Source organism: Anser brachyrhynchus, assembly GCF_964034855.1.
Source record: "Anser brachyrhynchus genome assembly, chromosome: 3".
Classification (NCBI taxonomy): Eukaryota; Metazoa; Chordata; class Aves; order Anseriformes; family Anatidae; genus Anser; species Anser brachyrhynchus.
Genome location: NC_137696.1, coordinates 77,154,894 through 77,167,249, shown reverse-complemented (window position 1 = coordinate 77,167,249; position 12,356 = coordinate 77,154,894). Strand labels below are relative to the sequence as shown.

The 12,356-nt window shown below is 41.5% G+C and overlaps 1 protein-coding gene across 1 annotated transcript in view; it reads left to right on the top strand.

Annotated features, from left to right (window-relative positions):
• Window positions 1-12,356, top strand: part of LOC308193664 (uncharacterized protein) — a 92,913-nt gene that overhangs the window by 55,809 nt on the left and 24,748 nt on the right. Inside the window, 8 exon segments of the mRNA XM_080588597.1 lie at window positions 810-972; window positions 3,543-3,681; window positions 6,979-7,132; window positions 8,326-8,421; window positions 8,869-9,024; window positions 9,973-10,202; window positions 11,604-11,742; window positions 12,125-12,245. Of these exon segments, the coding sequence (XP_080444723.1) occupies window positions 810-972; window positions 3,543-3,681; window positions 6,979-7,132; window positions 8,326-8,421; window positions 8,869-9,024; window positions 9,973-10,202; window positions 11,604-11,742; window positions 12,125-12,245 (1,198 nt within the window).

The window sequence follows — 12,356 nt, the reverse complement described above, 5'->3', positions numbered from 1 at the left end:
CCATGCCGTTCCCTCGGGTCCTGTCACTGTCCCCAGAGAGCAGAGCTCAGCGCCTGCCCCTCCGCTCCCCTCGTGAGGGAGCTGCAGGCCGCCATGAGGCCTCCCCTCGGCCTGCTCTGCTCGGGGCTGAACAAACCAAGGGACCTCAGCTACTCCTCATACATCTCGCCCTCCAGACCCTTCACCATCTTTTTTTGCCCTACTTTGGGCACTCTCTAACAGTTTTATCTCTTTCTTATATTCCTCACGTTAGTTTCTCTGCCTCCAGCAAAAGGAAGCAGTGTCCATCTGTTTAGACAGAGATAAACAGTGAGAAAGATGTCTGGGAGGCACTGGGGTAGCAGTTTCTAAACCAGAAGCTGCAACACCAGATGGTATGGTGACGGCTGTGAGTGCTATCTTGAGCCTGAATGAAATCTGGCACTCGACGTTGGTCTTTGGGGTTGGGAGGCCAAGCAGAGCTTCCAGCAGGAACTAGGGCTGCAATCACAACCCTCCCTGCCCTGGGGCCCCTCACAGGAAGGTCTGACTTTGTGCTGGAGCAGTTGTGGCCACAGGACCTGCGTGCATCCTGTTAACAAGTAGCAGCATCTATTAGTGCTCCCGTTCCTTCCTCAGTGGGAAAGTAGATGGGACGTTAAGATTAATTCATCAGTGAAGATCGAGTCGTTTTCTTTTGGTGTGTCCACCATTACGGACACAGTCATATTTGCCAAGTCATATTTGTTCAAAAATATTTCCTACTCTGGTGTATTTTCTAAAGGCCAAGCATCTGAATGGTTTTCTTTGTGCATTTGTCCTGCCTGCAGGCTGCTCTCAGAGCTCTCCACCTAAGCCTAGAAATTGTCGGTGCATTTCATGATGTGGTTTCATATCTCCTGGCTTTTGCTCAGTTAGGAAATTCACCAAACTCTTTTTGTGCCTTAAACCCAGAGCCTCTGACACCAGACTGGGGAGGAACCGAAAGGATTGGTAAGTTACAGATACTGCACGTTCAAGATAGATTTCTCCGAGTCCGCAAAATGAGTGTGAAATGCTGAGGGTGAGAAAGGGACAAAGCAAGTTTGAAGATGATATTGATGTTAACTGAAGACTAAAATCAAAACAAAATTCCATTCTATTTTTTTATGCCTTTTCTGTTCCATTTTCCTGGTGAAAGACTGTCATTTTTCAAGGTTGTACACAGGTCTGAAGCAGTCTCACAGAAAAGCAGCTCACCTACCGGGTTCAGGATTTCTGCTCCGGCAGGAAACAGAAAACATGGTCCAAAAATTGCTCTTCCACCTCTCGCAAGTTTCTGTTAAGCCATCTGGTCAGCCTGTGGGGATTTTGTCTTTACCAGCAGATTAAAAAAAGCAGGCTTTGCTTCCTTTAGTAAATCTGTCACTTGGTTCTATATCCAAAGGCTAAAACAGATGTGGCGTGTGTAGTCCTGCATGAACATGTATTTGTGTAGAAACAGTATGGGCTCTCCTAATAGCTTTGACCTGTTCTTCATGCTAACCTGTAGTGCAGGAGTGGGATTTACGTAGCTTTGCTTTCGTGGTTAGGTGTGTAACTCTGGTGTCTAACCACTATCCGAGTACCTTTGCTGTCACTGACACCCTTTCTGGGCACTATTACAAAGACACCTTCGTGGGAGTTGCTCATCCCAAGCTAAAATGTGTTTATAGTGAGTGGGATGAAACCCTCTCTGGAGCTGCCTGTATTCCTCTACTTAATGTTGCAGAAGCCCAATTAAACTTCATGACTGATAAACAGGCAACTAAAGTTACAGAAGACAACCTTGTCCCAAGTATTGAAATGTTCTTGGCGTATGTTTTTCTTCAGCCACTGCATTATTTCTGCTGTGTAGTGAGCCAGAGTTTCAAAACATGGCGTGTTATATATAGTCCCTTCTCTGAGCGTGCGCGTGCGTGTGCTGCAGGGCTGGACTGTTTTCATGCCACCTAGAAATGCTCGTGTTTATACACCTATAGATTTGGCACCACTCAGACACAACACAGGAGTAAAAACTTCACCTGCACAGCTTCCCTCCTGCCCTGGCATCTCTTAAAAATGAAAAATTGATTACGTCTATTGGGTAAAAATATGAAACTGTTCAAGAACTGAGAAAAATTACTAGCTTTGTTTTTCAATGTGTCCGAATTTGTCATGTGATCCCTTATGTATTTTTTCTTTTTATGTGAGCAAGATTTTTATTACCAGTTCTGAATACATCTTCTTGAATTTTCTTTTTGGAAGGGAAGAAAGGACTCAGTGAATCATAAATACTCGTTATAGCTTTTATTTTAATACTGTGCTTGTGAATGTTTGATTTTGAAGTGGGCTTATTTTCTCCAACAAAAAGCACTCCCTGTTCTGTGGTGTGTGCTCATTGTACCATTAGGTGTGTAATAGTAACTTCATTTGTAAATGGCTGAGAAAACTCGTGTAAATTAGCATGTTTAATGAGCTTTGAAACAATCAAAAGGGCTGAGCTCAGTGCTCGGTGAGAAACCACATAACCAAATGTAGGAGGAATATTATATGCAAGGTGCTGCTTGAATTTCAGACACATCTAATGTGTGCCTTGCTACCACGCTGTTAAAACAGAAAGTGTGTACAATGGAGGAGTCCTCGGTACTCTGCTGTCTCCACAGAGCATTTTGTACAGACAATTTAACTATGTTGCTCCCGACCAAGAGATCTTTCGTGTTGCTGTTGTTCAGGAATATTTTCGCTCTCTCTCAAATCAGAATATATAACTTTCTTAAACAATGACAGCCTGTGTAGCCTGACAGAAAGAACATCGGATTTCTGTAATAGGTGCATCAAAGTTACATCACTTTTGCAGTGGACGTACCTTGGGAGGCAGTCCAGCTCCATGCACACATTTTGTGCAAGCACCAAGTAAGAACAGGTGCTCCTGTAAAAAAAAAAATGACTTAGAGAGGTCCATTGCTTTGGGAAGGTTTTTTTGTTGGGCTTAAAGAGAATCAAAAACTTCAGAGCCTTAGCAGAAAAATATTCACTAGCTTATAGAACTGAACCCCAATAGTATTTTATTGAAAATAGTTGGAGAAGCTGTCCCTATCATCATCAATCTGGTCACAACTAGTTTGGGTCTTTGGATTTGTAAAATGCCATCTTAGAACATGATTCTGCTCCCATTTGACAAATTTAATCTTGATATGATAACCAATAAGATGGAATATAGCACTGGCCTTGTTGGCATTCTGTAACGATTGACTTTTTAATTGGCGAGGATAATAACAGAACCGTTCAAGATGCTTGTAACTTTTCGTTCCTGTGCCTTGTCCTCCCTTACTACCTCCTTGTAATTCTCCGCCCATCATAATCTCTTTCCTTAAAGAATGTTTTTGTAGTGCTGAGGAGGATGGAAGTGCATTCTTCTTCTGCTTGCCAGGGTAAAGAGAAAATTACAGGAAGTCATGAGGTAGAAAAAACGTGGAGGGAACAAGTGTTTACAGAACTGAGATATTTTTTATGTGCCTTTCCTGACACCTTATCTGGTAAACTTACTGTTCTTGGGGCTCTAGGGAGTGAACTTCTAGAGATACAGAAAATGATTGACAGCCTCCAGAATCCACTAGATCCCAGTGAAGTAGCCCAACTGCTAGCTGCTCACAGAGAAGTGATGTTTCTACAGTTTGATGCAGCAATCCGACATCGACTACGGTAGGAATTACAGCCCCTCAGGGATAGGAGGGGCACCTTTTTTATTAGAGACTTTTTATGAGGCTTTTTAAGAGGCTTTCACAAGAAAGAAGATGTAGGAAAGATTAATTTAAATGTTGTGCATGATATCTGCTCCAAGATCATGAAATGTACCTTGTAGGTGTAGACATATACCTCCTGTTGATTTTGTTTTCACCAAACTTGGTAAGAGTCCTTACATGCTTCATTGAAAAATCTTAACACAGGATGTCTGAGTACAGCTGTCCTATTATCTGAACATTATAGCACCTTTATGTTGTGATTCATACTTTACCAAATCAAGGAGGATAAGGAGGGAGGAGGTTCTGCAGAGGCAGACTTAAGAATTCATCTTTTTGTTCTATTACAGGATCTACATTTTATATTTTCCTGTGTCAGAGGGTGCTTAATAGCAGGCATAGGACTTCCAGGATACTGAGATCTCCGTTTACCCTCCTGTAAAAAGTTAATCCCCCATCACAGAAACCAAAATAAGATATATTTTTCAGGACTTCCTAAAAAGCAACTGTCTCCCTTTTCTCCCCTCTCTCTTACCATATGTTGTCTGTCAGTAGCGATCACAGAATGGTTTGAATGTACTCAAGAGAAATCCTTGGCAGAACTGAAACGAGGGCAGGACATGCAAAAGTAAAGGAAATTTCAACTCTCCTCCCCTCAGTAAAATCCATTGGTGGCATGACATAAGGCTGGATTTGTAGGTGTAATCAAAGACCATCTAATGGAGCCACCAGGTTAGGGAGTCCACCAGAACAGAAAAAACTCCTGGACTTGGTCCTGAATAACACACAGGACCTAGTTCAGACTGCAACCATACTGTGTTTGCATAAAGCATCCTTAAAGGAACAGTGAAAGCCAAATAAGTATCACCATAGCTGGGATCAACTTCAAAAAGGGAAACTACATAAAAATTAGAATACTTAAATGAAAAAAAAAGGGGGGGGGGTTAGCTAAGGGAGTTAAATCCTTGCAGATGGCATGGAGACTCTTTGGAGACATACTGGAGGCACTCAAGAAATGTATACCACATGTGAACAAAGACTTAAGAAAGGGTAAGAGGATGCTGCTATTGCTAAACAGTAAGATGAAACAGATCGTTAAAGCAAGACAGTGTCCTTTAAAAAGCTGAAGTTTCATTCCAAAGAAGAAAATAGAAGGGAGTATAAACTGCGATGGGCTAAATGTAAAATGATTCAAGACATCCCAGGAATGATTTTTAGGAACAATTTTGCTGAAGGCATCGAGATAAATAATAATTCTTATGTCAAATATATCAGGAGCAGTCAAATACATTCAAATGTATACTACCAATCAGTAGGGCCAGTAGGTCTTCAGCGAAGATAAGGCAAGAGCACACATTTTTTTAAAAACAATTTGTTTCTGGATTCCATATAGCAGAGGTTCCCACACTGAAACCTTTTTTTATGGGAGAGGCATCAAGAGGATCTGCTGCAAATACAAGTTGTCACAAGAAGTTATGGGAGAAATGAACTGAAACAAAGTTTAGCAAATTACCAAGAGCAGATAATGTTCAAGAATTATGAAAGAACTTGAGGATTTACAAAAAAAAAAGGGGGGGGGGGAAGAAAAGCCAAAGTACTAACTGTAGTGTCTAGTTTCTTACACAGAACTGCTTTGATACCTGAAGACTGAAGGTGACTGGTGTGTTGCCAGTTTTTAAAAAGGATTGCGAGAGTGATTTGGCTAATCACAGGCTGATAAACCTAATATTAATTGGGTTTAGGTTCAAATTAACAGAAACTGTAATATAGCAGATGAATGGACTATTATGATGTATTTGGCAGGAGTCAGGACTCCTGGAAAATGCATTCACGCTTTACAGAAATTGGTGTTCCCTGAAAGTGTTAACAAACATAAATAAGAGGTTGATACGACTTGTCTGGATTCCCTGGAAGCTTTACTAGTCTCAATGGAGGCTCTTAAGGAGTCTAGTCAGCTACTGGACATGGGAGAAGAGGGTCACATTTGTAAATAATTTGTTGAAATTTAGGAAGGAAAAGGCTGTAAATGGGCGACTGTAGTAGTGGATAAGGGAGGCTACCAGTGGTGTCTCACAGGAGTCTGAACTTCCTTCTGTGCTGTTCAGATGTTCACAGATGGCTTCAAAAAGGTACTGAAGCTGAAGTGATACGGTGTGTACATGACACCTAGATATCCAGGACATGAAGGGCAAGGGCTGATTGGAGAAGGACCTTATAAGACTGAGGGCAAAAATAAAATAGATGGAGGTCAGTGTGTCATTAAGCACATAAAGATGCAACTGGGGGGGGGGGGGGGAACTAATCCCATTGTGTAAAATGACAGCCTCTGACTTAACCGTTACCATGCAGTAATGAAATCTCAGAGTTGTGACAGATAGTTCTGTCAACATTTCAGTGCAGTAGCGATCAAAAAAAGAAAAAAAAATCAAATCAATTCCCTTTAGGAAATGTATGGAGAACAAAAATAAGAACACCACTCTATCACTGAATAAATCAGTGTTGATGAGGCTATGCAGTTCTGGCACTCCATAACAGAAAGGACAGAGAACTCAGGAAGGTTCCCAAGAAACCACACAGATGATCAAAGACACAGAACAGGTTGCTGCATGGAGTAAGTAGGACTCGTGAGGTAGGACCTTTTTCTCAAACAAGGAACTGTGTGTTAACAGGAAGTATAAAGAAATGCAGTTTATCATATGCTTCATCTTTATTATTCTTATTGTGTGGGCAATTAGTTTCTATTTTTACAACACCATTTCTACCACAACACACCTACACAGGGTGTACAGCGTGGCACTAATTTATTCCTTTATGAACTTCTTTGCCAAGTTTGATCCCAGAAGCTGTTATTTGTCCCTGTAATTCCTTTGTTAGTCCTGCAACTGATAAGAACTGCATGGCATTTTTAAGAGTGCTTGTGTGTGTGTCAAAAATGAAAGAACAAGATCCTTTTCTTAGAGTTGCCATTCAAAGGAGCATGTGCAGCTACAGAAAGAGTTGGAGCCTAGATTGCTTCTCATATCGTGAGATCCACTTTATCATGAGCTCTTTGTTTTGAAAGCATGTGAATGAAATACAGGTGAATTGAGCATGACAAGGAGGCTGCGTTGAAATGGCAAAATCATGACTAAACTTGGTTGAATAATATATTTACATGATGCCTAGGGTGTAGTAAAAAGTAGCTTTTGTTGTAGAACATTTGGAGACTTTTGAAGCAATCTAAATTATTTTTAATACAAAAATTTTGGTTCCTTCACAGGGAGACATTTTTGTCCTCAGGGAATGTTTCAGCCTACCAGAATGTTACAGACAGGATATCCCATGCACTGCCTCCACTTAGTAACTCTGTGATTCAGAGTGCATTTTCTTCACAGCTACGGCTCCCACAGTTCCTGGATCCTCAAAGCTGCAGGGTGAGTAAAGCATACCTGCAGAGACAGTCTTCATCTATTTGCACTGAGCTCTTTGGAGAAGAAAGTCCTCTGCAGTTCTTGCTGGAGTGCTTACTTTTCCCTACCATATTGCAAAGAACCTAATAGCTAATTAAAAAAATTCCCATGATCACAGCTTATTAACTTGATTCATCTTTTGGGGTCTTAGAAAATGCTGTCTACAAAAGTAAATAATAAAAATTTAGGATGGAATGTAATCACAGTGGTGTCAGCAAAATGCAATTATTCTCTGTGCTGTACGTTGGAATGTTTTGCCTATCTTTACTCTATTGATGCTGTTTCTACTAACTCTCTGTTTTGGGTAATAATCCTTATGAGCTCTCTCATCACTTGGCAGCAGATTTGCTTGCCCGGCACGTCTGTCATGATTATACATGAAGTGTTTAGGTCTACTGGTTTGTTAGCTATATCATCATGCAGAGGTACGCAATGCCACATCAGCTGTCTGTATGCTAAAGAGGCGCTTTGAATAACACTGGCAAAAAAAGGTGGTGTAATGCTAAGGGAAGTAAAGGTGAGGCTGGCTGGTGATATTAGCATGTTCTGAGGTAATAGGCAATTTTAGATGACCATTCAAAGTTCATGTTTCCTCATGTTAATCCCATCGTTCTAATTTTCCAATACTCGATACTATTGTTTTATTTTTAAAAATGCCTTTCCTGAACAAGAAGTTATAGGAATAGAATTTTCTTCCATTTCTGCCTTGATTTTGGTGACAATGACACATAAGACCTCTTTAGTGTAATGGAGAAACAAGATTTGTACTTGCATGCAAAACTGCAATGTCTTTGATGAATAAGATGTAGGCTCCTTGGGGAATCTTGTCCTGATGCCTCTGAAATATACGACCAGCAATAAGTGATTGGCAGTCACTGAGTAGGAACCTAGGAGCTATTCTGTGGAGGCAGAAGCACCACAGCATCTTGGTAGGAAATAAATACATTCTGGAATGAATCTTATTGCTTCCTTCCCAAAGAGAGATAATAGATGCTTCTCTCTTCTAATACATGGCCTACTTTCAAAGTCAGAGCAGAGTGTATCACAGATCAAGCATCTTGGCCTCTGAGTTGCCTTTTCTTGATCAAATTATATGGGAGTCTCATAACTAATTGAATGCTGTTCTTATTTATGAGCAGTTGTCTCTTTTCTTTTAGACACTCATGCATTTTCCTTGGAGGACATTCCTAATGGATGGAGGATTGTTTCCAGTCACTATCAACAACTCAATTAATGTAAATTACAACATGCAGGTACTGTAAGACAGCAGCTTTGTGCTTATGTTCAAAGACACAAAGACAAGATGAATCTACAATGCAAGAGGAAAATAAACTAATACTATCTTGTTTCCTGTCTTTGTTTTTTAAAGAACAGGAGTGAACCAAAAACATCTCTCCTTTTTTCTGTCCAAAAGCCCATTCTACTGTTTACTTCATGTTTGATCTTTCTCCAAGCAGAGCAGAGCATTTCTGTTGATAATGAACCTATAATTCTCATTTTTCTAGTGTGCTAGAACTAGAGAATCAGATTATTTTGATGCATGGGCATATGGGTTTTAGGACCACGGTGCTAAAAGCTGGAACTCTATTTGGGTTTATAACACACACAAAAAAAAAAAACAACTGTGCTCACAGTAGCTGAGATTTGCTATTGGTAAGCTCTGAGCCACAGACCTTCACAAACTCTCCCTTCCTCTCCAGCTGTGCCTGTGCAACCTGAGTGATGCAGACCGAAGAGTTGCTCACGGGGAGTTGACTGCAATGCAGTTTCTAATGGAGGATGTCTTGCAGAACTGCTACAGCTGTGCTGTGGAAGATCACAATGATTGTCAAGCCTCATTAGCTAAGAGCAAGCAGGTACTTCTGACAACTCAGTTTGTCTGGCATCATACAGCTTCTGTATAGGACTCCCTTTAGGTTTTGCAACCAGATCTCTGTGAACTAAGAGACCCAGACCTGAGAAATGTTGTAATAACCTTACCTACTTCTGTCCATCTGGTAAGAAGCCAAGGGAACAATGTTGTCTCCTACAAATCCTGAGTGCTCTTGAGAGAAGCCCTGGTGACTGATGCACCTTGAGGGCCTGCTGGTATTGCTAGAATTCTGGAGAAAGTGGAGATTGTCCTGACTTCTCCCCACAGCCCACATAAGGCCCAGCTCTTTCTTTAGCAAGAGCTACTCAGTGCCAAAGGGAAAGGAGCAGCTTGGCCACTGTTTAAAAAAAAAAGTTAGTTATGGAGAGGCAGAGTATTTGTGTTGTGGACATATATGTGAGGGATGCCTGCTGGGGGCACCTGCCAGAACCTACACAAAGGTCTGGTTCAAGGAGAGGGGAGAGATTCAAACTGCTTGTGATGGAAGACAGATAATGATGACCAATTTGTAAGGTAAAATGGGTGAAGAGGACAAATGTAGTTATTTTAAGATCTGCTTCCTTCAAGATCTGAGCTAAGAGTTTGATTTCTATAACAATACTTTAAGTTAGAGAAAAAAGCAGAGTTGATGTTGAAGATAACTCACTTGAAGGAAGCAGTGATATAACAAAGGATTTCACTTCTGTGTAATTTTATCCCCATCTCTGCTGTATGGAAGTACTCATTGCAGTCAAAAAGTAGCCCTGTTTTTTATGCTGTGCTCCGAAGGACACTGGTGTACAGGCCAGCGGCAAGTTTTGATTGTGCAAGAGGCTGTCACGTGTCTCATTCCACTGTATATTGCATGAGATGCTATTAAGCAAAAAAGAACATGTGAAAAACTTGCCATAAAACTTTCTGAAGCAAAATATTTCTCTATGACTTTTCACAGAACTTGGCAGAAATGATTGACACAAGTACTAACTGGTTGCAAAGCAGCAAAAAAATGTGCAAACTTTTGCTGAGGCATCAGGATCCAGTCCTATCATGTAACTTACTGAGATCTTTCCTGATACTGTGGAAGCAACTGGAAATGTTAAAGGCAGAATGGGGACGGCTGAAGCTGAGGACTGAGGATATAAATACAGTTCCTCTCTACAAAGAGTTTTGTGAGCAATATGGGTAAGTCACTGTTGGATGCAAGAGTATTCCAAAGTGACTGAAAAGATGACAAAGTAAGAAAGCCTCTGCCTTCTTTATCCATTTTCCTCCTGTCACCCTCTTTCACTTGCTTTTTTTTTTTTTTAAATCTATATTTATTTTTTCTCATTATTAACCTAGTGCTTTTGCTTTCCTCTAGAGGCATGAAAGCTGCCTTTCTTTCCTGTGTTTCCATATGGTTGTTTTTTTCCTCTTTCTATGTCTATTCAGATTGTTTGCTGATGATGTTTTCCAAGTGCATTCTTAGCAGTTGTGTGACCTGCCTCTGTATTTCAAGCCTCATAAACAATGTTAAGTACGGTATTTTAATAAATGGTAATTTTGGAAGCCTGATAGATGAAAAATAGTAGAATTCTTCCTAACCCCCTCACTTGGCTCAACTTGGAGCAGTCAAGAATAGAAAACTGGAAGATTTCCATGAGAGAGGCCCTTCTGGAAGTAGAAAATGGAACACTGCCTTTTAAAAAGCCTTGTCCCCAGAAACCACAAAAAAGGAATGTGAAAGAGCAAGATAGGTGAAGTAAGGGTGAAATCTGTGCATGAAAGTGCTGAAAGACAAAGCTGTCATGCAAGGGAGCATGGAGGAAGCAATGCTTGCTGGGCCTCTGCTTACAGGGCCAAGGTGTTTTGGACTGACGGGGTGGAATCCACCACAGAAAGTTTTGTGTTTGCAAACAGGGGTGATCTCCATGTGGCAAGGATAGGACTGTTTTGAAAAATCCCACCATGTTTCCCTTCTCCACACCCTCACCTTTCCCCCTTGCATCGATGAGAGTTTCCTTCTTCCTTCTCCCTGAGCACTGTGGTAACCTTTGTGTCAGGCCATCAAAGGTGTAAAAGGCAGCGTGTTTAAAGCAATAAAATGTAACAAGGTATATGTGCCTTGCTAATAGCTCCTCTGCCTCTCAGAGCAAAGGGCACATCTGCCTTGGCACTTAGCACTCAGGAGCGCTTTGCAAACCTGTGACCAGGAATGAAGGAGAGCAGGCAGAGGAGGTGAAAGGAGTTTCTTTGTCTACTTCACTGACAGTGATGGACATCTGCTTGTTGGTGACCAGATCTCCCTGCTTTGTCTGGCTGATGCCCTGTTTCTTCCCCTCAGTTTTCTCTTTGCGTTTTTATAAACCTGGAGAAATTACTGAACTATATAATAAGGCAGGATCCATGCAAGAGACTCCTGTCCTGTTTGGAGTTTGAGTGGGAATAACCCAGTGGGCATATTCAGTGCCTTAGACATATTCTGCACAGGCTAGGAACAGGGCCAAGGGAAGGAAAAGTGAAACTAAGATCCAAAGTCAGTAAATGCAAACACAGTAATTTTGAGAAAGAATTTCTGAAATACCCATGTCTTGGTGATTCTAGCACAGACATCTTGCACCCGGCCATGAAAGCCGTAGCCAGACAAGTGGGCACAGAGGAGGACTTTGGAGGGCCTGTTACAAGCACTCAGCGTATACTTCCCCCAAAAGGAGCATCAGAAATTGAAATGAAAGTTTATCAGGTAAGGGGAGGATCATTAATTGGTGCATCACAGTCTGGTGGGCACCTGTGGAGGCTGTTGAAGGGGGCGTTTGGCAGATGTGGATGACTGGGTATGGTCTGCAGTGGCACCTCTACTTCGTGGAGCAAGGTGTGGGTCTTAGGACAGCTGATGGTAGCAGGAGAGCCTGCCTCTGTCCAAAGCACGTGTGGCACAGGGAGAGGCCTACAGTCACCCCAAAATTATGTTAACCATGATACTGTACCTGAAACTACTGTATTTTAGAAAAGAATGGAAAGAGGAGAATTGTTTTGGTTTAGGCTGGTAGTTTTTGATATTTAGCAGGTGGTTTTATAAACAATATAGACATCTAGTATAAGCTAAGTATTAAACGTGATTCCAGCTTCGAAAGCTCCTGGAAAGCCTGGAAATCCACATGATCCATGATGTGCAGAAGAAGATTAAACTGGAGATGACTCTGGTGACATCTGAAAGAGCCAGACAAGAGAGCAGCCTCCCCACTGGTAAGGAGAGCTAAAATACCATTGCTGGAACACGTGGGGGCCACAGACTCAGAGCTGAAAAGCAGCCCTGATGCTTACAGAAGCAAAGCTGCCCTGTGTGTGAACAAGAAG